The 24798-nt window shown below is 41.7% G+C and overlaps 1 protein-coding gene across 14 annotated transcripts in view; it reads left to right on the top strand.

The window, feature by feature from the left end:
• Window positions 1–24798, top strand: part of PHACTR2 (phosphatase and actin regulator 2) — a gene marked incomplete at its 3' end in the record, with an annotated part of 162369 nt that overhangs the window by 60711 nt on the left and 76860 nt on the right. For all 14 annotated transcript variants that reach the window (XM_081094321.1, XM_081094331.1, XM_081094322.1 and 11 more), the window contains exon 2: window positions 23778–23945. In XM_081094321.1, coding sequence (XP_080950447.1) covers window positions 23778–23945 — 168 coding nt within the window. The remainder of the gene's footprint in view (window positions 1–23777; window positions 23946–24798) is intronic.

The raw sequence follows: 24798 nt of genomic DNA, 5'->3' as shown, positions 1-24798 counted from the left end.
CCTGAACTAAAGTAATTACGTGTGAGGTAGCTGTGCAGGCCGTGGGGAAAGATCCACAGGTAAACCATACACAGACCTGCCCACAAGGGTCTGAGCCTAGAAGGCACTGATTAGAGATGTGCTGAAATGAGGGGGGGGGGGAAGGGATCCCTAGAGAACTGGGGGGACAAACTAGGGAGGCCAAAACGTGTCTGAGAGGGACAAGAATTCAGGCTCTGAGATGGGAGGGGTGGAAGGCAAGACGAGTCCACAGGTGGTAGGAACCACAGAGGTCTTTTATCAAATGAGAGAAATGGTTAGAGCTTTGCATGCAGTATTGATTTTGTTGGGGAGACTGAGAGCAAAACCAAGAGGTAGACAGCAACAAGATGAAATGAGTGACTGATCTGGGAGACGGCTGGAGAAACGGGGAGGGTGATGCCCGTTTCTGCATCTCTGCCATCTCCTTCATCTCCAGGTTCAAATATGCAACTGCCAGTTTGGCAGGTCTGCGTAGTCTTTAATGGGCGGCTCATAGGTTAAGGTCTAAATAGAAGACTGAATTTCTCCTCCAAAGCTGTCCTTTGCTTGACCTCCTACTTTTCACCAAATGGTACCCTCCAACCATTCACTCGTTCTGGCCCGAAATCTAGGAGTCATCTGGGGTTTCCCCTGTCCCCTTCATATTGATCTACCAGCGTGTCCGGTCTATTTTTCTCCAAAAAGTATCATTCTCTCTATTTCTACTGCCACCATCTCAGCCTTGGTCAGGTGGTGGACTCGAGCTGGTCTCTTGCTTCTGTTCTCAACCTTCTGCAATTCATTTTCCATATAACAGCTAAAGTGATTTTTCCCCCCATGACTGTTCCTTACTCAGAACCTTCCTGTGTCTTCCATTGCGGTTAGAATAAAATCCAGATTTTACGCTATGGCCCTCAAGGCCATACATGAGCCTCTGTGATCCCTGATCCCTGCCTACATTTCCGACTTTGTCTCCCACCGCTTTACCCACCTCCCCTGCCTCAACCCAATCTTTTTCAATCATCAGGCAAGCGTGGCTCCTTCTTGCCTACGACCTTGGCAGGACATTGAGGACACACTTTCTCTGCCTCTTTACAAAGCCAGCTCCAGCAATACCCCCTTCAGAGAGACCTTGGCTGCCCACCCGCCTCCAGAATATTCTGCCCACCCCAGCCACAGTTATCTCTTCCTTCATTCCCTACCACTCAGATTATCTTGTTTATGTGTTTATTTGCTCATTGCCTCCCTTCTCCAGAGCTTAAGCTCCAGGAACTAAAGGAGGTTAGCTGTCTTTCCCCCCATATGTCTTATTCCGAGATATTTGCCTGACAAGAAAACTGTTGAATAAATGAATAGTTCGGTTTGGCCAGGTAGGACTGGTAGGAACTGAGTAGAAAGTTAAGTGGCGCCCAGGAATCATAGAGTTGTTTAAACTGATTCTTTAGAGTGCACCTCCAGTCTCTGACGAGCATGCTTACCTTGCTAATTATTGATTGTTTGACTGACACATTCTTACTGACTTCAGAGTATGGAAATCAAAGCTATATCTCCCCTTTTCATATTTCCTCTGGCCCCAGTCACACATTTGTTACCCTCCCATGTTCTCATCTTCCCCACATGCTTATAGTGTTTTGCTTAGATTGGTATTCCATGTAATTACATAAAAGCTAACAACAGCTAAGCCTATGCAGACCATGATTACTTTTTCTTTGCTGCATAGCTTTTGCTTTCCCTACTTGTGATTTTGTTTGCTTGCTAAGGCTCCTATATACTACAAGGGGCCCAGTGCACGAACTCATGCACTTTGAAAGGAACTGTGGGCCTAGAGGCTACAGTGGGCACAGGGGCAGGTCTTGGCCCCTCCTGCCACAGCCCCCGGTCCCCTGTCTGCCAGCAGCCCCACTCCTGCTGCTGCTGCCGCTCCTTCCCCACTCGCACCCGCTGATGGCACAGAACGATGGGGCTGGCGCCAGCAGCAGGTGCAAGTGGGGTCAGTGTCATCAGCGGGTGCGAGTGGAGGCTGCTGCCCCGATTGCCCCTCAGGAGCGTCTCCATTAGCAGGTGTGAGCGGAGCCAGCGCTGGCAGTGGGTGCGAGCACCAGGCAGGACCAAGCAAAGAATTTTCAGTAGCCACCAGAGGCTCGCCCCGATGACAGTGACGTAGCTCCGCCTTGGTCTGGTGCCCCTACTCACCTGCTCCACCATCCCGCCTCGGCCATAATCCAGCATGTTCCACACTCTGCCACCAGCTGCCAATGCCCACCATGTTCCCCGTGTACCCCCTGATGGTCAGTGCCCATCATAGCAACCAGTTGTTGGGTTGTTCCACTGTTTGGTCTATTTGCATATTAGGATTACAGTGGGGCCTTGACTTACGAGTGTTCTGACTAACGAGTTTTTCGAGATACGAGCCGTCTCTCTCGGCCGATTTTTTGCTTTGAGTTGCGAGCTAAAATTCGGGTTACGAGCCAGCTTCAGATACCCCACCACTAGTTGGCGCAGCAAACGTCACAGTGAACGCCACAACATCAGCCCAGCATCACGTGTCTCACTCGTTCACTTTTGATTTGACATACGAGTAATTTGAGCTCCGTCACGGAACGAATTAAACGCGTAAGTCACGGCCCCACTGTATATATATATATTCCTCAACCCTTTTCCCAGTTACATAGATCTTGATATGTTCAGACAGTTTTGTCATTCTAATTCATCTTTAAGAAGTTTATCCATACTTTTTTCCCTATTCTAATTTGAACTGGATTTCCTCTAAACCTACTGCCCAGTGTTGCCCTAGGACAGTGATGGCGAACCTTTTGAGCTCGGCGTGTCAGCATTTTGAAAAACCCTAACTTAACTCTGGTGCCGTGTCACATATAGAAATTTTTTGATATTTGCAACCATAGTAAAACAAAGATTTATATTTTTGATATTTATTTTATATATTTGAATGCCATTTAACAAAGAAAAATCAACCAAAAAAATGAGTTCGTGTGTCACCTCTGACACGCGTGTCATAGGTTCGCCATCACTGCCCTAGGATCTCTTCTCATGTTATTTTTTATTGGTCTATTTCCTTATTTTGACACACAGGTAGCTTCTTCAGAAAAGCTCATGGGACATATTTTTTGTTTTACTTTGGGGTTTTTTGAGACTTTGTATTAGAAAATGTCTTTATTCTGGCTCCCTGCTTGGTTCATAACTTGGCTGGGCCATAAGGTAGCACAAACACCCACCATCACTTTTAATTAATTATGATGAACATTTTCCCTTTATGTAAAAGACTGTATTTTTTTTCACTTTAGCAAATACCTTTTAATTAATTTTAAAAGACTTCTTGGATGATTGTCCTACAACTCAACTGTGACCTGCTTTTGTTGCTATGATTTAAAAATTGTTTTATGAAAGTTTAAAAGTTTTATTGCTGAATAGATTAAATATGTTTATGGTGATAATAGTATGCTAATATATTTTTTAAAAATTTGCATTGAAAATCTGTGTAGAACAGTGATTTTCAACTGGTGTGCTGCAGGAGTTTTTAAAACATGCAATACTTGACTGTTCAGTCAGAGCACTGACCGCTTTTGCCTTAGACTGTCAAATAAAAAGATGACAACTGCCAACACAATAGCCATCCAGTGTGAATGAATCAGAATTATACCTATTGGCATCTCCCTTCTCTGGAGCAGCCCTGAGGCTTTCCCATGCCCCCTCTCCTCCTTCCTAGGCATATCTTTGCCTTTCCTGCTCCTAAGCTCTACGGCCCTTCTTTTGCCTCTGTAACTTGTTTCCTGAGCCCATTTCTTCTACAGCTCACTGTTACTACCTCTGTAACTATCTAAATAAACTTTTCTTATTAAAAAAAATACCTATTTTTTGGTTAGATGTTATCATATATTTTTGGTGTGACATGGAATTTTAGTAATTAGTTTATGTGTGCCGTTAGATGAATAGGGTTGAAAATCACTGGTATGGAATACTGGTAATTACACTTGTCCTTTATTTTTTGCATGTTATTTTAAGGGCACATCATCCTTATACGATACTGGCCCTGAAGGAACCCTAGGGAATCACATACTGAACATTGGTGTTTCACAGACTTGTCAATTGTGAGAATCACCTGGATGCTTGGTAAAAAATGCTCATCTCTGGGCTCCATCTTCTAAACCAGCAAAATCAGTCATTTGGACAGGGGTCTCAGAATCTGGGTTTTCAACAAGCATTCCAGAAGATTCTCAAGGTGAGAAGCATCTGCTGGAGATTAGCAGTTTTTAAAAGATGGCTTCTGACGGAAAGTTCTCTTCACTAACAATGTGTATCTTCTGTTGACTGGAGGTAGAAATGAACAAAATGTCCAATTCAAAACACAGCTATTCTGTACTGAGTGCCTTGATGCATTTGGTCATTCATATGCCCTGTTCCAGAGCAGGTGTTTCCATTGTCAAGTACAATTTGGAGTAGTCTCGTTGCCAGAAATGTTTCTGCTCCTACGTACATTTTGTTAGTCTTATAAGCTGCACAATAATTTATTTCCCACAATAGCCAGGTCTGAGCCGAGCATAATCACATCTGCAGAGCAAGGGGCTATCAGAGAATGGCAATTACTGTTTAAGGAAAGGGCTCGGAATTTCGACTCTGTTGCCTTTTCAGGGAGACCCCCCTCTGAACTTCATCTGAGGCAGCAGCATGATAATTAAGGAGGAACCTAAGTGAAAGAACAGGGTGTTCCATGAAAACAGGTGTTTAATAATGAGTGGCAGGGACCGCAAGAAAGATATTTTTAAAATAAATCTTTAAAAAGGAGGTTGAGCCCTTTTTCTCTTTTAGAAATGTGGGTAGCAAATTCTGAACACTCCAAAAGGAAGCAATCATTTATTTAAAAATTCTTTTCATATGTTCCTTTTTGGACAGTATTTGGCTTTTTATTTTCGCCTCCGTTAGACTTCAGGCTCTTTCCTTTGAATGTTGTGCCTTTCTGCATACGCAGCCCAGGGTGAGGTACATTCCACTCAATCTTATTGGGGTCTCTTCAAAGGGTTTTCTGAGGGTTGCTCAGCGTCCCCCCTCCCCGGATGGCTACCGTTTGCCCAGGGTGTTCGGAGGGGCCTTCTGAGCCTCGCCTGGGACCTTCCTTCCAGATGAGAATGTTTCTGACAACCTGGGTAGCCCCCCACCTGAGAGGTTGAGTCAGAGTTGCTATTGTCAGTTTCCTCTCTTTGAAGGGATTGTGCTCTTTTTAAAATGTCTTCTCTATCTGTGAAGTTTACTTGTTGGACCGCCCAGCTGTCTTTAGAGGAGCTGCCTGAGGATGGAAACGTGGAATAAGCCAAAATGAGTTAACTAAGCTCATGTCGAATGTTTCTGTGGGCCTACCCGAGCGATGTTCCATTTTCCCAGAGTCTCCTAAAGCGGCATTGTACACATATGTGCACAGTTGGCGCTCTGTCGCTTGGAAAGTCCTTGGCTGCCAATTTATTCATGAAAAACATAAAAAGGATAAAATCAAACTTGAGATTTTAAAAGAGAATCGAGAGCTGCATTCTGTAAAAACCAATCCCCTTTACTTATCCAGCCACAGAATGTCAGAAAACACATAGGCTCATTTTTCAAATGATGATTTTTTTATAAGCCATTACAAAGTAATCATAACAGAAGCTTCTAAAAAACCTTTCTTTTCCCCTCTTTTAGGTGCATGGGGTAGTGTTGAGGTTGAAAGCCTGTGACCTTTCCACTCTCCCTTCAGTGGGTGAATAATAGCTTTACGGACAGCAGTAGATGTCTATATTAGTTGGCTAGTACTAGTTAACCATAGCAGAGTACCACAGACTGGGTACCACAAACAGCAGACACTTCTGTTCTCACAGTCTAGAGTCCAGGAACGTAGGACTCAGAGGTCCAGGATCAGGATTGGTTCTCTGAGCAACTCTGTCCCGGGCCCACAGATTGCCGCCTTCTCCCTGTGTCCTCACACGGCCTTTCTTCTGTACGTGCACATGTCCATGTCTGCACTTTCTCTTCTGATAAGAACGCCAGTCACATTGGCTTAGTGCCCACCCATATGATCTCGTTTTACCCTCATCCCTGCTTTAAAGGTCTTATATTCAAATACAGTCACATTCTGAGGCACTTGGGGGTTGAGACATCACAATATGAATTTTGAGGGACACAATTCGGCCCATGACCATGTCCTTAAAACAAGTGAACAAATCAGGACCCATTCACAATGGCCTATAAGCACATTGGGTCCACTGTCTTTTTTCCGGTTTCCTTAATTCCATTTCTTTTTTCTTTTTTTAGTATGTTTTTTATTGATTTTGGAGAGGAAAGTGAGAGGCAGAAAGAGATTGAAGCATCAGTGATGAGAGAGAATCGTTGATGGGCTGCCTCCTGCATACCCACTACTGGGGGTCGAGCCTGCAACTAGGGCATGTGCCCTGACCGGGAATCAAACCATGGCCTCCTGGTTCATGGGTCGATGCTCAACCACTGAACCACACTGGCCAGACTTTCAATTCCATTTCTTAAATAGATTACAACCTCTTCCTTGCTCACCCCCAACAGTGCCACGTGCTTAGAAGTTATGACTTGAGTAAGAGAAGGCAACGAAGGTGATTGGATGGGAATCAACCAATGTCACTAGACAGTGCCACTTAGGAAGTGAAGCATAGGATATAAAGAGTATAAGGGGTAAAATTAGAAAATGTTCTATGTGAACATGATATTTCTGCCATAGCTGTGCAAAAAATAATAATCTTGTGGTTGGAGCACCAAATGAATTGCTTAATGCTGAGAAAGACCAAAAAATGCCTATCAAGAGTCTAATCCCAGTGTGTTCAGCAACTGTGTGCCACCTGGCTGGGGTTAGGGCTTCTTTGAGGTCCCTGAATGAGAAGCACTCTGTTTAGAGAAATGTTTTGTTCCCAGATGTCACTCCATCTATATTTTTCTTTCTGTGTTTGATTTTTCTTACTCTGTGTGCTTTCATCGTCTTAGATGTGTTTGCGCTCCAGCAGAGTGGCATGTCGCTTCACAAAGAGCTGCTAAATTAAAAAAGAAAATGAGTAAGGATGCTAAAGAAAGATGGTGTTTAAACACCTGTCAAAGTAAAGCCAAAACAAGAATGTTCTTGCCAGGAAATGCAGCAGTCTCATGGAGTCAGGTTGGTAATTCCAGGAAGACTCACGTGTGACTAAATACATTTGTATTAGATCCCATACACATTGCGAAACACCTAGCAGGCTTTCGACGAAGGCTTCTGATCTCTCTTGTAAGTTTCTCAGGAAACTCTTCACCGGAATGGACAGTGTGGGTAGACTTGCTCATCTTGTCACAAGACATGAAGATCGTGCTTCAAAAGCACCTCCACCTTCTTTAGGTTCAAAATTCCTTAATTTAAGTGGAACAGGTTCCTCAAGCCATTTAAGCACCCCAGACTGGGGTGCATCAGGATCTAGCATTCCTAGAACTTCCCTTAGGATTTACAAGTCTTCGGTAACCTTAGAAATGATTAAAGTTTTTAAGACTTTTTGGGGCCAGAAATTTCCTAGACGTTAGACTAGAGATGGCTGAGATTAAAACAAACAAACAAACAAACATGTCCCAAGAGCTGCATGCAAGACCCAAATTTTGAGGGCCCTGTTCTGAATCCAAAATAATGATGGAGTGTGTGTTGGGGGTGTGCAGGAACACTTAGCCATTAACCCTACCAGACCGCTGTGCCGATTTTTCAGTAATTTCCACACAAAGGTGGAATATTGGCGCTAGATGAAAGGTAGACCTATTTTCTACAATGTCTCCAAGTTCCATCTATTCTAACCACTTGTTTGCATGTAACTAACATTTTTCTATATCATGTTGGTTTTTTCTCTTTAATGCTCAGGAGCCCAGGTATAGGGGACAGTTAGGTTCAGGGCCTCAGGTCTGGTAGGATTAATGGTGACTGTCACTTTAATTCTTTAAAGCACTCTGCAGGTTAGAATCTGCTGAACACTCAATCCAGGGAAGGTTAAAAGCATAGAACATTAGTGTTCTTCAAAGTGAGAATGCTTCGCCTGGATCCAAGATCCTGATATTTCAGATTCAACATTCAGTATCCTAAAGCCTAAACATGAAGTCTTGACTATATAAGTGGAAATGACCGATAAGGATTTAACTACTAATTCTTTGTGAGTGTGCAGTGCCAGGCCAACCTTGTTTTTATTACTGGGTACTTCAGTTCTAGGGGCAAAGAGAGAAAGAGCCCAAGGTTCCTGTTAGGTCTTGAACCGGAAAGGGTGCAAAATAAACAGAGGCATCCTTTAGAATGATGTCTTGGCCAGTCCAGTGGCTAACAGTTCTCAGTACAGAAACGTCCTCAGGACTTTGGTATTTCTATTGCATTTAAAGGTGACCTGAACTGCCAAGGATGTGAGGTTCTGAGGTTAATAGAATCATGAAACAACTTTTCTTCTCTCTTTAGATTTGGACATTAGGCGTGTTTGGAAACAGGAGTAAATGCAACTTCCTGTATTTGGCAGCTATAGCGTCACAGCTTATAGTACAGGACTTTCGAAAAAAAAACAAAAGCAACAAAACTTATTAGCCCAACTAAGTGGAGAAAGTTCCATAACTATTTTCAACATGATTCACTGAATGTTGTATTAACTAAGTAAGCAACCAGTCTTTTGAATAAAATGGTGGTTTGTTTATGGGGTTTCTTTTAGTGTTTTTGTTTTTGTCTTTTTTAACAGGTAACGTATAATAAGAAATTATGCAACTTCCCAGCTGGTAGAAAATAGAGTCAAGTTCAGTTCTAGCTACTCTCGCCCTTTCTTGTAGGTGATGTCCACCTTCTTGCTTTGTTTCTGTCCTTGGACATGGGCATTTCTGCGGCAGGATAATGGTGATTTCCCTGGAATGTTAGTGGGTCTCAGCGCCTCCCAACCATTGTCTCGAGACCAAAGGAGAATGCAGGTGTCTCTGTGCAGGAGTCTGGTGGGGGGTGGGGGTGGGGGGAGTGTTTTCCTGGCGACCTCTAGAAGACCAGGAAAATCTCTTCCCCAAAAACTTTACTGCCCCAGTTGCTCCAGATGATAAAGAATCCACTTTTATCATTTATTCCCCCTCAAAACCTTTTCATGGCACCCTTTCTACTTGCTTGGGTGGGCAGGAGGAACCGAAGTAGTGGGAGGAGTTGACCTTCTTTGAATATTGCTGAGGCAGCATGGCCCTTTCCATGTGTTAACTCTGCTAAGCCTAGCAGCAAGCCAAGGGGTTGACTGTATTATCCCATTCTATGGACGAGGAAAAGTTGTATAACTTGCCCAAGGTTACCAGCTAGGATGTGGAGGAAGAGATTATTCAAGTCTTTCTAACCCCAAACATAATGTTTTTCTTCTATAGTACTCACAGAAAGGTCTGTGTTTACTTAAAATGACTAATTCTTTTTTTTTTTTTTAAGTATACACAGTGCTCCCAGAGTGCCAAATAAGCTAAAGAATTAAATAAAACAAAACAGTTTCTTCTCTGGGAGTTTTAATATAGAGCAAACGTAAGTGTTCATCATCTTTTTTTTGCTTCCCTTACGAGAACTGAAGAAAAATCTGAGATGCCTAATGTGTTTGAAATGTTTAGAGAAGGAAGAAGGAAATGTCAGTATGGTGTGTGTGGAGGGGTAGCTCGTGAAAAAATTAATTTCACCATTCATCGCTGTGTGAAAATAGAAAGTTCTTAAAAGATTATTTCACAGATAAACTATTTCAGCCGGTTTTCAGTTATTTGTCTTTGATTAATTGTCTTTTTAAAATTACATAATAAACAGCGTTTAAGTCTTTGTTCACCTGGAAAATTTGTCTAAAATGGCTGCCCCATTCTTAAGAGTGTTAATCATCCTTCCTGCTGGCTTTGATATTTTCTCCGTTTCAAACTTTAGTGTTTGTTATATTATCTTTCAAAATATTTGGAATTCTACAGGAAGGCACTGTAGGAAACAATTTCCTCTGTGTGAAAAATCTCAAGCTAAAATAAACCATAGTCTAGTTAGGCCAGGCCTTGTACATTATTGCCAAACATTTGCCCATGATTTAGTTATTCATTTTGTAAATATATGCTCAGTACCTTCTGTGGCCTAGGTACAGGGTGGGGGCACCAGCCACGGAGCACTAAACCCTCTGGTCCCTGTCCTCACGGGATTCCTGATCTAGAAGGGAAGACTGTTACGTACTTTTTCTTCTCATACTTGCTCCCCAAAGAAGCACCCCCCACCCCCAACCCCCCTGCAACTCACTAGCAACAACAATGATCTTTATGGCTTCTGGAAAAGTCGGGTGCACTTCAGCTAGCTCCTTCCAAAGTTCAGCTATGGGCTTTTGTTCCTTCATTCTAGTCCGCACTTAACATTCCTTCAGGCCAGTGTTGAAACTCTTCATAAAAATTATATCAGAAAAGAATTTTGGAACAGGCTGTTTGGCTTGGTGGTGGCCTAATTGGATTCCGAGGCTTTCCGTGCGGTGTTATACCCAAGTCCTGCTGGTACAACTCGTTCCCTGGAATGCTTGCTTCACACACATGTTATTGGAAAGAACGAAACAAAAATAGAACATCTTGCAAGTGGAATATCCTCAGTGACTACATTGGAGAAAAAAATCAAAATCAACCCTAAAGGCATCATTACTATAAAATTAGTTTTTAAGAAAGCAACGAATGGAATTGTTTCTCTCTCTCCCTTTCTCTCTCTCTCTCTCTCTCTCTCTCTCTCTCTCTCTCTCTCTCTCTCTCACACACACACACACACACACACACACACACACATTAGATGTGTAAACTAAGGAATGTTAGTCCTTTGCTTTTTACTGATTTTTAAATGGTTTCCTGCTTAATTTGGATAGGATATTTTCACCTTTTAGGCAACATTAGGAAAGTAGACTGTCTCTAACCCGCAATAATTTCTCCCTGAACTTGACCTTAGAACTTGGGTACTATTTTATGCCTTGCCTGTCATCAGAACTAATGCTCAGATGTCACAGTGTGAGCCCCTCCAGTCGCCCACATGCCCTGGGCTCCCGACATGCAGTACTTCTACACTGGAATAGACGGGTGCTTGAATGGTAATGGTCAGCCTCCCTCATATATTGTAAGCCTCCTCAGGACAGAGATCCAATCCCTTTTTGCTCACTATTGTAGCCCCAGGGCATTATCTTGTTTATAAGAGTTGCTCTAGAAATAAATTATGAATCAATGATTGTATTTCACAATAAGCACATTTTTTTTCTACATCCTCATCTTTTTTGGACTTCTCCTTGATCCTCTTCCTCATATTGTCTGAAACCCACCTTTCCTTGGTAGTTCTTCTCAGTAACTGTCTATATTGGAACTCTGTTCTCCACGCCTCACCATTGACATTTGATCCACTCCTGCCCATTCTGCTTCCATACTGCATATATTCTCATTTAAAGTACGAGCCATCCTGCTGAGTTTCTCTTCACATCGAGCTGCTGTGCTCACCTCCTGACTTCCTGGCCATTCCTCATAATCACCAGATGTCCAGGCTGTCCTTCTCCACCCCAGGTCTTGGTGTTATCCTGGGGGAATTCAGTCCTCATGTGCTAGTCTGTTCCCTCCTGCATCTTCACTCTCTCCTCCCTCCGGGCTCTTTCCCCTCAGCCCATAAACCTGCTTCAGTGTCCCCCACACTCTTGAATTTAAAACAAGTAAATAAACAAAATACTTTCCTTGATGATTCTGAGAACAAAAGAAGTCCAGGGTTCTTTACTGCATGAAGCCTGCTGCCTCCTAAATGCAATCCTTCTCTAAGAGTTTACCTTTGGTCCTCACCTGCCAGTCCTGTATTTCTCACTATCCGCTGAACACCTTTCACGGCATGTCCTGCCAGCTGCTGGAGCTCACGCCACCTGCACAAGCCCTAGTCTTTCTTCCATGTCATCTTCTCGTCTCGACATCCTACCATGTGTCCAGAGAGTTTAGGCCCTGGAGTTTTCTGTGACTTCTAGGTAGTTCATCTGTTTCCTTACTTCCCCCTCAGTGTCCCTGGGGCCCATTCATCATTTCCAATCCATTTTCACTGTTCCTGTCCAAGCTCAGATGCCTGCCTGGTCACAGTCACCTCTTAACTGAAGGACAAGGATATAAATCTGGGTGCCTTGGGGACTCTTTATGACTAATTGACATAAATTCTCCTCCCAGCATCCTGTCTTCCATTGTAAAAGCCTGTAGGTTTCATTTCTGCTGTGGGAAGAGATTCCAGAATTCTACATGTGGCCACCAGTCTCTTCACAAATGCCAGCGTTTGGGAACTTGGTGTGACTGCCATGGGACTGTTGGAGTAGAGACAGGGTTCGTCACGTTATATGCTGACTCTCAGGGCCCTTACTTATGCACCAACCTGTTGACCTGAGGATATCGGTCCAGGTCTAACGGGTTATTTTAACAATACTTCCGTTACATTTATCCTCTATGGGAAATTTTCAATAATTTTGCCTGAAGCAGAATTTAGCCCCTTACTTAAAAGTCATGAAATTGCATTTGGTTCTATTTTACAATTTCTATATAAGGCCTGCCAGCTTCTCCCCTAAAATTTCACCCCCAGGTGCATGCTCAACATAAACCGAGTGGCGATTATCCTAACAGAGGAGGTAAAATGCTCTCTCACTTAATAGTTTGTCCACTGGAGATGTATCGACTTTTTCTTCCTTTTCATAATCACAGCACACCCTCCACACACCAAGACCTGCTCCCTCCTTAGACTTTTGGAGTTTTGTAGATGGCTAGGGAGGGGAAGGAAGGTCCTTTCTTGCTTTTCATCTGTGTAGCAGACTTCTTGCCATTCTTAATTAAGCACAGCCATCCTGTCTGTTCATAGAGCCCTTTGCTTGCCATAGTAACATTGCTACTCAAAACTGAAGATGCTTTGTTTACATTAAAATTGATTTTCCATTTGCAAAGTAACCCTTTCCCACTCAGAGTTTCTTTAAACCCCAACTCGGGGGTGGCATTATTTACTCTGTTAAATGTCCTGCAGCAAGTCTAGGGGATGTTGCTCATGTCAGTGCATCAAGATGTCACACAGCTGCACAAACACACCCTCATTCTGAGGCCGATCAGCCGCAAGTCAAAACTCCGAAATTCTCGGTGAGGGCTTGCAGGCAGATGGAAGTCTTTAGTAGCTTTTCCCTGTGGGAGTTTAAAAATAATGGCTCCCTCCGTTAGAAAAGCAAGTTAAAAAACTGATGGTATCAAATTTCTAAAATTAATGCTACGGTACATAAGGATTCTGTGCAATCAAATGACTGTAGGCAATATAAGTGAGGTGGGCATTCTGCCTGCATCCAGCATGAACTTAACTGTGGTGACACTGGGCATAGTTTTAGAGAGCAAAGCAGTACCTGCCCCAGCTCCTGGATTAGTCCAAGGAAGTGGTGGGGGGTGGAATTAGGTTGTTATTCATTAGGGTTATTATTCTTGCCTTCTCTAAAAATAGAGCCTCATTCCCACCCATGACCCTCTGACCCATTTTATACAAAGGACACTCCAGAGGCAAGCTGTTGAGGTTAAATCCCATCTACCATCCGTGACCTTGGGCAAGTTGCTTGGCCTCTCTGGGCTTGTTTCCTCATTTACAAAATGGAAATACTAATAGCACATACTTCATCGGGTTGTAGTGACAATTAATGAGGTAGTATTTGTAAAGCACTTGGAATAGATCTGAATGTTTCCTAAAAGATTGATATACTTAGCACAAATATGAGAATCATAGAATTTTTAAAGTTGGAAATGAGCTTAGAGATCATTTAACCTAATTTCAACAATGAAATATTAGGATCCTTGCTCAAGGTCACAGGGCTAGTTAAGTAGCAGAGTTGGGTCTGGGACTCAGCTCTCTTCTGGCTAACAGTTAACCATCCCAATTGGATGGTCAAAACCCAGAACATTCACTGAGATTTATTGCCTCTCCTGATTGTGCAATATCTTCTTTGCTTTTTGTTCTACAAACAGAATCTTACTGCTCTTTTAGAGTTACTAGGAGGTGTTACTGGTTCACCATGAGTTCAGCTCTCATATTCCCATGAGGACAGCCTTATAGATCAGGGGGGTGGGGGGCTTGATCAAGATCAGATGACCTAGCCTATGTCTCTACCACAGGTTAATGATTTGGGAAGCCACAAAGCTTTCTTAAGTCTCAGTTTCCTCATATATAGGGCTTTAATGTATATATATGGAATAATGTAGAACTATTAAACACGATTATTGTTCCCATAAATGATAATATGGTACTCAATGTTTCTGTGGATTGCATTTCTCTGAATGGCTGCCTGTTTTATTATGCAGAGTAAGCATAAACATAAAACTACAGAAAATAAACTTCACCTTTATTTTATTATTTTTTAAATTAAATTTATTGAGATGACATTGGTCAGCATAATGATATAGGTTTCAGGTGTGTGTGTCTATGTTACAAGATCTATATATTTGCATCTATAGTCAAATCTTCTGTCACCATATATTAGGACCCCCTTCCCTCTGGGCAACCACCACACTGCTGTTTATGTTCATGAGTTTCAGTTTTATATCCCACATATGAGTGAAATCATATGGTTCTTAGCTTTTTCTAACTGACGTATCCACCTTTAATCTTGCTTCTAATTTAGCATGGCTTCAGGGCAACCACAAAAGATGACAGAAAGGTAGATTAGCTCTCCCAGAAACCTAGTAAGGGAAAGGAGATATTATTTACATTTTTCAGGTGAAGAAAGTGGTAATGATAGCCTTTCTAAGAAGAAGAGGTGTCTATAAAGCTCACCGTTTTCAAATACTCTGTCATCTGAAGTCTTGCTAAGATAGCATATTTCTCATTTTGTAACTAGGTAGCTGCGCTTTGAAACACACATGTATTGAGATGAATCTCAAATACATAGCATTCAGTGAGAGAAGACAAACATAAAAGAATTGCTGTATAGTTACACTAAGTTGAAGTTCAAGAACACAAAAAAGAAGTTAGCAGTGATGGAAGTTGTAACAGTGGTTATTTGGGGGAATGGATAGGATGGAAAGAAGCAGAAGGATGGGCCTGGAAATGAACTAGACCTTGATATGGACGGTGTGTGTGTGTATATTCTTTTTTTTTAAATATATTTTATTGATTTTTTTCACAAAGAGGGATAGAGAGTTAGAAACATCAATGAGAGAAACATTGATCAGCTGCCTCCTGCACACTCCCTACTGGTTATGTGCCCCCAACCAAGGTACATGCCCTTGACTGGAATCAAACCTGGGACTCTTGAGTCCACAAGCCGACGCTCTATCCACTGAGCCAAACCGGTTAGGGCGGTGTGTGTGTATTCTTATAGAGAAAGAGGAAATAAATATTTGTTGGTTAAATTATATAACTGAGTAAAGAGTAAATATCTTCCTCAAGTGACATGCCAAGTAGGAGGCAGAGCCTGGACCAGATATCAGGTCTGTCTGCTCCAGAGATGGGCCCCTCATCCACTGCTTTAACTCGGTGCTGTGACTCATCCTGTAAGACCCAGGGAGATCACAGACAGGATTCTTACAGAGCTCACAGCATAGGCAGGGGAAGCAAACATGATGGTGGTCAATGATGCCAGTTCAGGGGCAAGGCTGGAGCAAAGGCGAAAGCAGAGCATCCCAGAAGAGAGCAGTAACGCTGAGTGGGGGGCTCGGGAACATTTCTCAGGGAGAGGGAGACCTGAACTGGGACCACAAAGATGAGTAGCCTTTCCTGTGGAAATCAAGAATGGAATGGCCTGAACATGAACAAACCAAGGGTGGTTGACCTTTTAAAGTAACTCCAAGAAAAATGTTCTCATCACAGTACTGTGCTCATAACAGACGATACCTATTTATGGAAAAAGGTAAAAAACAAACTTACAAACTCCTATCTTTGCACATGTGTCATTACATGGGGGTACGAGTTAGCAATTCAGAAACTGCTATACATGTATACTGGAATGGGACAAATGGATAGTGAATGTTGGGAGCAGGGCTCCCACTCTTAGAAATAAGGTTACAGATAAGCAAGAGGGGAAGCCAGAGTGAGCCATGTGGTACTGGATTAGAGGTGGAGACATCACAGTGAACTTTTGTTTGGCCAGATAAAAAAAGAGATAGATGATAGATAGATAGATAGATAGATAGATAGATAGATAGATAGAATGTGTACATTTGGCTCAGTGTACATACATGTATTTCCTAGCTCTGTTCAGAGGACCTAGAAGCAATGTGAGTGCTACAAGCACTCAGTCTTGGGTTCTGATAGCAGTCTCCAGTGAAAGGAATTAGAGAAATTTTCAACTTTCTATGTATAAATGTGTCTACTGCTGCCTAAAAATCTGAGAATAGAATTTTAGAGTTAGAAACAACCTGAGCACGGAGGAAAATTACTTTTCATCAGCTGATAGTTCCTTTAAAAAATAATCAGCATTAAAGTAAACGTCATGGCTAAAAATATGTTTTAAATTATTTAGCCATCATCTTAAAATCCAGCAAGAGTAAAAAGAACAGAATGTAAACAAGAAATTAAAGAAAAAGAATAGAATGTGAGAAATGTTGCTATAATACAGTTAAATGAAGGAATTTTGGTCTCGTCAGAGGAAGACGGTTCTTATAACTTGCCTCCAAATTTGCCAATTTCTGTTCTTCTGTCACTTGAAAGAAACTATAAAGTTTCACTAGTCATTCATCTTACCCCCCAAAATGAAGAAATTTGATCTAACCCAATGTAAATGCTTATTAGCAAGAGAGTAAGCATCTCCTTCAGACAACAGAAGACAAGGATAACCACCTGACTTCCTTATAAGCCATCAGTCTCTTCTGTGATGGCTCATAGAATCAGTTCACTGTGACCTTTCTGTCCACTTGGTTTTGTGCCCAGAATCTATAATAATAAGGGGTAATATGCTAATTAGACCAGACATCATTCCCGGCATCCTTCCTGACAAAGCCGGGGGCCGAGAGGGTGAGGGGGGCAGGAGCCAGCCAGGGGGTCCCTGCGTGCCTGCCGGCGGCCCGGGGGAAGCGAGCTGGGTGAAGGAAGGCCTACTCTTGCATGAATTTTCGTGCATCAGGCCTCTAGTATATATGCCCCTGTGTATGACAACAAATTTCCTACGTCACTGTGTCAGTTTAGAGAGAAGACTCACGTAGGATAGGAAATAGAGGTATATTTTCCTAAGCACTGCTCTAATGCTTCTTTGCCATGTGTTTGATCGCCTTTAAAGGGGCAAGTGGCAGAATGATAATGGAAGCAAAAACTCTAATACAAATTAAAATGCAGTGATAATATTAGGTAAGCATAATAAATTATAAAGGCACAAATAGCCTAGAAACAATAGTTTAAGGAAATAAAGGTTGGTTTGCTTGTTTTTTTTGTGTGGGTTTGTTTTTTTTGTGTTGTTTGTTTTTTGGGGGTTTTTTTGGGCCTCCTTCCTTTAAGTTCTTGATTTGTAAAATGTCAGGTGTTTTTATACAATCCCCTTTTAGCCTGTATATTTTTCTGTAGTACAGTAAAATCACTATGAGCACTATTATAAGCATATACTTAGTACAGCAGAGTATTGTCAAAGCATTTTTTAACCACATGATTTCTCTCTAATTGTTTTTGTTACTATTGGGCTTCAAAAAATATATTATCATGAACCTTTAGATATTTAAGGATATCTGGAGGAATGGTGAGACAATTTTTGCTGCCTACTATGGTACAAAGTGGCTATCAGTCTATACAGAATCAGTACCAGGAATTCTTTTATTGAGTTTTTTTTTTTAATTTCCAAATTATCTCTTACCTAAAAACTTGTGAACTGGAGCACTCTGCCACATTTATCTCACTTCCTCAGTGGCTGAAATAATTATGTGTTGAGAAAAATCTAAAATAAATACCTAAATTGTCACATAACTACCGAATATTATAAAAACTCTACAAACTCTTTTATTAGATTTAATTTTTGTAAGAAACCATGTCAGCAAGTTCTCAGATCTCAGAGGGAAGACTATCCAAACCTACACTTCATTTTATGTGGTAATTCTCTAGCCTCTTTACTTTTGGCATCTATGGTCACATTTGCACTGGAACTACTTAAGTGATAAATTTCTGTTTAAATGAAAAATAAAACCTGCACGTAATCTCTGAATTTTTAGCAGTTAGTGGTGTAGGGAAGTCTTGTTGGGTGTGAGCTTATTTCAGTGAGAAAATAGACTGAGCTGTGTCATTTAAAGTTGTTGCATCTGAGTTCAGCTGGTGTGCTCAGTGGTTGAACACTGACCCATGCACCAAGAGGTCACCGGTTTAATTCCCGGTCAGGGCATATGCCCGGGTTGTAGGCCCCAGCTGATCAATATTTCTCTCTCATTGATGTTTCTATCTCTCTCCCTCTTTCACCCTCCCTCCCTCAAATCAATAAAAACATTTAAAAAATAAAATTACTGCATTTGAATGATGAATGACTGGATGCAAATTATTTTAAATATTTAAATGATATTTGAAATATTTTGAAGTGTTGATCTCAAGTGTGAAAAGGAAAGTTCTGATGAATGACAGATTACTCTTGATAACATGAAAGTGGGTAAAAATGAACATTTAAAGCCATCAGGAAATGTAGACTTTCATCTGGAATTAACCTGACAAATTGTTCTTGTCTGCATGTAATGCAAGATTCCCTAGACTTGTGAAAAATTTTCAGAAAGTTTCAAACTAATTGTAATGGTAAATTCATCAAAAAGAAAGATTATAGAAATATCTATGGCCCTGGCAGTATCCTAGGTGTTTGCAGGAAAGAATAGAGTTAATGTCCTGTTTATACTACTCCAAAGCAGGTAACAGTCCCCTTCATGGTCATGGTGTAAGAGAAGTACAATGGCAATTTAGCCAACGTTGCCAGCACATGGTTTCTAATTGCAAGTGTGGTTTACTATAATAGCCCAATTATAAAATTACAGGGGGATTCATTCACTCAGGAAACAGTATGTGTGAGTGTGTTGCTGTGGTCATTGGCACTGGCCCAGGCTGTTTCCAGAGTACAGATAAAGTCTAGAATTGCAAATGCATAATAAAGAAAGATAATGGCTGTTAATTCCTTATACAGTGATGGATTTAGCATTAAGGCTTTCATTTCTCACTTATCAACTACCTCACTCAATCTCCCCATCTGGCATCTAGGGAATTATTTGATTTTTGTGTGTTTTTTGTTTGTTTACTTTTGTTTTCAGGAGAAAAATATACTATTATTAAGTTGTTCAGGTCCAAAGCAAAATTTATTTCAATCCTCACCTGAGGATATGCTTTTATTGATTTAAGAAAGGCAGAGAGACAGAGAGGAGAGGAGAGGGGAGGGGAGGGGAGGGAAGGGGAGAGGAGGGGAGGAAAATATCAATTGGTTACCTTCCATAAGTGCCATAACCCGGGATTGAACCCAAAACTTAGGTATGTGCCCTGACCAGGAATCGAACCCACAACCTTTTGTTGTATGGGATGACCCTCCAACCAACTGAGCCACCTGGCCAGTGCAAAACAGAATTTTTATGGAGTATTAGAGAATTGGATATGTGGGTTGAGAGAAAATGAGAACTAGGATGTGTGTCTGTAGCTACAGAAGTGAATTTGGGATGAAAACTTCCCATGTTTGTAATAGTCAGCCCTTTTATGTTTCACAACATTTAAATTGTTCAGAATTGAGCCCTTCAGCATAAAGTCTCAGTGAAAAAGAAATACCATATACTTAGTTCCTCCCTGGGTTTCCCCTAGTTTAAGGAAGGCAGTTGGACAGGAGTGAAAGCGAAATAAATAAGGATTTTACTTCTTCACTCTGGTTTAGCTTTAAAATCAGTCTCTCTCTCTCTCTCTCTCTCTCTCTCTCTCTCTCTCTCTCTCTCTCTCCCTCCCTCCCTCCCTCCCTCCCTCCCTCCCTATTTCACTATGGCCAACATGGGCAAGGCAAAATAGGTTAGGAGCCATGCACAGAAGAATTTACATTTCTACCTGAAATTAGAGTAGACTTCACAAGTGAGAAGAATGAGATTTATCATTCTTTTTTTGTTTGAAAGGAGTACTCCTAAGGATTTAGACATTGACATGTACTAATTGTCTTTTTTTTTTTTTTCATTCAGTCTAAGATTTTCCTGCTTCTTGGTTTGTCAAGTAATTTTTTTATTGAAACATAGATATTTTTGTATTATGTGATGTGACTAAATTTTATTGACACTTTTGTTTAAACTGGCTTTTTCTGACATCTCTCCAGCATATGAAGCAAGGGGTGCTACCTCATTACTGCCAGGTGGAGGGAAAATTCCAGGTTCCTCACTTGTCCTCTGTTGATACCTGTTGTTAGAAATGGGGGTGGTGGTAACTCCTGGTTATTGTTGGGCACAGTGAGATTTTCAGATCCCCACGTGGTCTCCACTGACACCACAGTGGGTGGGAATGGTGTTTCCCCTGGGCAGTGGCTGGATACTACCTCAATATTGGGTGAAAGGAGGAAGAGAGATACCTCGTTACTGCCAAGTATGGTTGGAAGTCCAAGTTCCCCTTTCGAGGTTCCTGAGGGTAGCAGTCTAGTCTCTCCATTCAGCCTTTGCTGGCCTGGATGCCTTAGTTTCTCCTGTGGTGAGCAGTAGAGCAGTTATCGTTTAAAAGTTTTCTGTCTTGGCTGTTCCTTTCCTGCTCCTTTGGCTTTTTGAGGCCTTTTTAGTCTAAGACCATTGGTTACTGCTTGAACGACAAGTCTGGTGTACTAGTACATGAGGAAAGAACGAAAACCCAGGAATCTCACTTCCATGTTGTTTCTTGGGTCCTGAGGTCCCAGGCTGGTCTACTTCCTTTTCACCTTGAGAGTCTTCTTATGTTGGTTTTATATATGACACTCGGGGTTTTTTGCCTGTATTTAGCAGGAGGAATAGGAAAAAAATGAATCTGCTCCATCTTCCTGCAAGCACAAGCCCTTACCATTTCATTTTTGTTTTATTGTTTTGTTTTTCTCAATATTTTGTTATGAAATGTTCTGAAAATGAAACAACTGTACAGTTAACCAACACCTATCCACCACCTAGATTCAACACTTAACATTTTGCTAATTTTACTTTATTGTGTACAGGGTGGGGCAAAAGTAGGTTTATAATTGTTCATATGGAAAGTGATACAATAATCCTGTATAATAAAGAGGTGATGTGCAAATTAACCCTCACACCCTCACAAGATGGCTTCCTACGACCAGGCCAGCAGGGGGATTAGTGAGGGACGACCAAATGACTGAACAGGCAGGCTGCATGGGGCAACCAGGTCAGCAGAGGGGTTAGTGAGGGACGACCAAATGACTGAACAAGCAGGCTGCATGGGGTGACCAGGCCGGCAGAAGAGGGGGGCAGTTAGCAGCAATCAGGCCGACAGAGGGGGGCAGTTGGGGGTGAGCAGGCTGGCAGGGGAGGCAGTAAGGGGTGACCAGGTGGGGGGGGGCAGTTAGGAGTGACCAGGCCAGCAGGGAGGGGGCAATTGGGGGCAACATGGCCAGCAGCAGGGGGCAGTTAGGGGCAATCAGGCCGGCATGCAGAGGAAGTGAGGGGCGACCAGGCAGGCAGGCAGGTGAGCAATTAGGAGCCAGCGGTCCAGAATTGTGAGAGGGATCCCCAGGGATCGGGCCTAAACCTGCAGTCAGACATCCTCCAAGGGGTCCCGGATTGGAGAGGGTGCAGGCTGTGCTGAGGGGGACACCCCCCACCCCCTGCACAAATTTCATGCACCAGGCTTCTAGTTAATCTATACTAATAAAAGGGTAATATGCTAATTAGACTGGGAGACCTTCCGGACGTCCTTCCAACAAAGCCATGGTGGCAGGGCCAAGGCAGAGGCAGTTAGGGGCGATCAGGCCAGGAGGGGAGGGCAGTTGGGGGTGATCAGGCTGGCGAGGGAGGCAGTTGGGGGTGAGCAGGCCAGCAGTGGGGGGCAGTTGGGAGCGATCAGGCTAGCAGGGGGGCAGGTGGGGGCAAGCAGGCTGGCAGGGGGGCAGTTGGGGGCGAGCAGGCTGGCAGGCAGGTGAGTGGTTAGGAGCCAGCAGCCCCAGATTGCAAGAGGGACGTCCAATTGCTGTTTAGGCCCGATCCCACAGGGGGTCCCAGATTGGAGAGGGTGCAGGCCAGGCTGAGCGACACACACCCCCATGCACGAATTTCATGCACCAGGCCACAATTTAATAATAAGAATAAACTCTGTTTTGAGTACTACCAACTGTAAACCTACTTTTGCCCCACCCTGTATTTGTCCATTACACCTTTCCATCCATTTATTATTTTTAGTGGACATCAGTACACTTCACCCATAAACACATCAGCTTCATTATTAATTGGACTTCACTACTTATGTATTTTTTTATTCAAGAAAAACAATCTTAAATTTAATGTTATATATAATAAACATTAAAATTTCAAGAAAAAAGCATTTTGAGTATAGTAATATCCCAAAACTATACTAACATAGTATGATATCATAAAAGTTGTAGGAAATATTAAAAATCTGCAAATAACAGGATTACTTCTATTATAATCTAAAAAATATTTTTTTTTCTCTGGCTCTATTTTTTTTCATCAGTTTATGTTGTTCATTACTTATGGGGTGTTTTAAAGGTAAATTTTACATAAAGTGACGTGCACAATATCATAATTACCATCTCATGGGTTTTGTATAATCCTTCCCTTATTGAGATCATTTCCATCACCCCAAGAAGTTCTTCACAACTCTTCTCAATTCTTACTGCCACCTCACTCCCAAGAAGCGATTATTGTTCTGCTCCCCTCCCTCCCTCCCTCCTTCCCTCCCTTCCTTCCTTCCTCTTTGTTTGTTTTTTTTTTTGGGGGGGGGGTGGGGGGGGAGGAATGGCCATAAATTTATTTTGTCTCCTTTAGAACTTCACATAAATAGAACCACACAGTATGCACTTTCTGCGTGTTGCTTTTTCCCCAGCACAGTGTTTTTGAGATGCATTCAGGTTGTTCTGTGTATCAAGGTCTCTTTTTTAAAAAATTACTAAGTGCTATTTCACTGCAGAAATAACATTCTATTATCCAATATGGGCTCATTCCAGTTTTTGCCATTAAATTTTGATAGTTGGGGTAAGATGTCATCACTATCTTTCTTCTGCTTTGAACATAGTGCAAGGCGACCTAGGTTTTGTACCTTTCTTGTGATTAATAACATGACCAGGGCACATAAAGACATGTTCTATCACTCGAAGTAGCCACATTTTCCACATTTCTTGTTGGTAGTGATACCTATTGTTTTCTTTGAGGCTGAAACCTTTTTTGTAATAGAAGCAAAAGATAGTTTTAGCATTGTGAAAATTAGAATTTAGCTTCTTGGCTCTCAATTTTACTTTGTGAAGGAGAAACCGTAACTGTAATATTCATTACTGAGAATGCCAAACTAGCCTATGGGGAAACATCCTATTTCAGAAATATTTAGAATACTCTATTTTGCACACTGTGTTGATGTAGTTGCACATAGATTCAGCTGGTTCAAAGACCCATACTTGATCTGTCCCTACCTATTAAGTAAGCCTCCTGCTTCTCTGTATCCACAAAATGATGATCTAAGGGGACTATGATTTCTGATTCATTTATACTGACTGATATCAGGGGAGTTCAGCCAGTTGGGAAATGGGCAGAGTAGACTTTATCTGAGATTCCAATTAAAGTAGGCATGCTTGCTGTAATGGTGCAAGAAGGAATGGATGATGTGCTTCACACTGGCATTACAGCTTTCCTCTGACTCGCTTTTCTTCATGCAGTTGACGGACTGGATAAAGCTTCCATAGCCAACTCAGATGGCCCCGCAGCAGGCTCCCAAACGCCTCCCTTCAAGAGGAAAGGGAAACTCTCCACCATCGGTAAAATCTTTAAGCCTTGGAAATGGAGGAAAAAGAAGACCAGTGACAAATTTAGAGAAACCTCAGCAGGTATGCATATCATAACTTTGTTAGAAGAGAAGATAAATTGTTAAATTCGCCAAAAGGTAAAAAAAAAAAAAAAAAAAAAAAAAAAATGGGGCTTGTGGGTTTTTTTTTCTGGAAAAAAATTAATTCATATTTAAAGTGAGATTATTTCATTTAAGGATGAAACAGCTATGAATTCTGACTTGCCTTCTTTTTCTAATCATTTTTGGCTTTCTTAGATAGTCTTGTGAATATATAGTTGTAAATTCACATGAAAACTGATGTGTAGGGAGGCGGGAAGTAAAATGGAAAATTAGGAGTAGAAAAGTTATTTGCTATCATTGTAGCTGCTAGTATCCAATCCATGCACACACACACACACACACTCAGACTCAATTGTGTATCTATCTACTTCATTCCAGTAGCACGATCCTATCTGTTAACTTTAAAATTTTTAATGTCTTTTTTTTAATGTATTTGGTCTGTGGGCAAAATTTGAATGGCTGTATAAAAGAAGAATATTGCTCTATTTATTGCTTAATATTATATTTCTATCATGTCTTTAGGGCTAGTCTCTGTCCTGGGGGAGTAATAACCCCATTGGCATGCAAGGTGTGTGTTTTTTTTTTATCATTAGTTTATTTTGTGGCTTTTTAAACCTTAAGAATTATAGCATTTAGTACCTTTCAGATGGACTCATGGAGAAAGCTCACTTTAAATCTCGGGCCAGAATTAAGCCCAACTTAAACAAGTGTCCAGTATCAGTGGTATTTTGTTAATATATCTTAATTTAAGTTCAGTTTTTTCCATGCTTATTGTCCAAAACAGTCACTTCATCAAAATTCCTCATTGCACCACAGTCTAATATCGTCAGTGT

This window comes from Myotis nattereri, assembly GCF_964212035.1.
Source record: "Myotis nattereri genome assembly, chromosome: 6".
Lineage (NCBI taxonomy): Eukaryota > Metazoa > Chordata > Mammalia > Chiroptera > Vespertilionidae > Myotis > Myotis nattereri.
The sequence above is the reverse complement of the archived record's forward strand: the minus strand, read 5'-3'. Positions and strand labels throughout refer to the sequence as shown.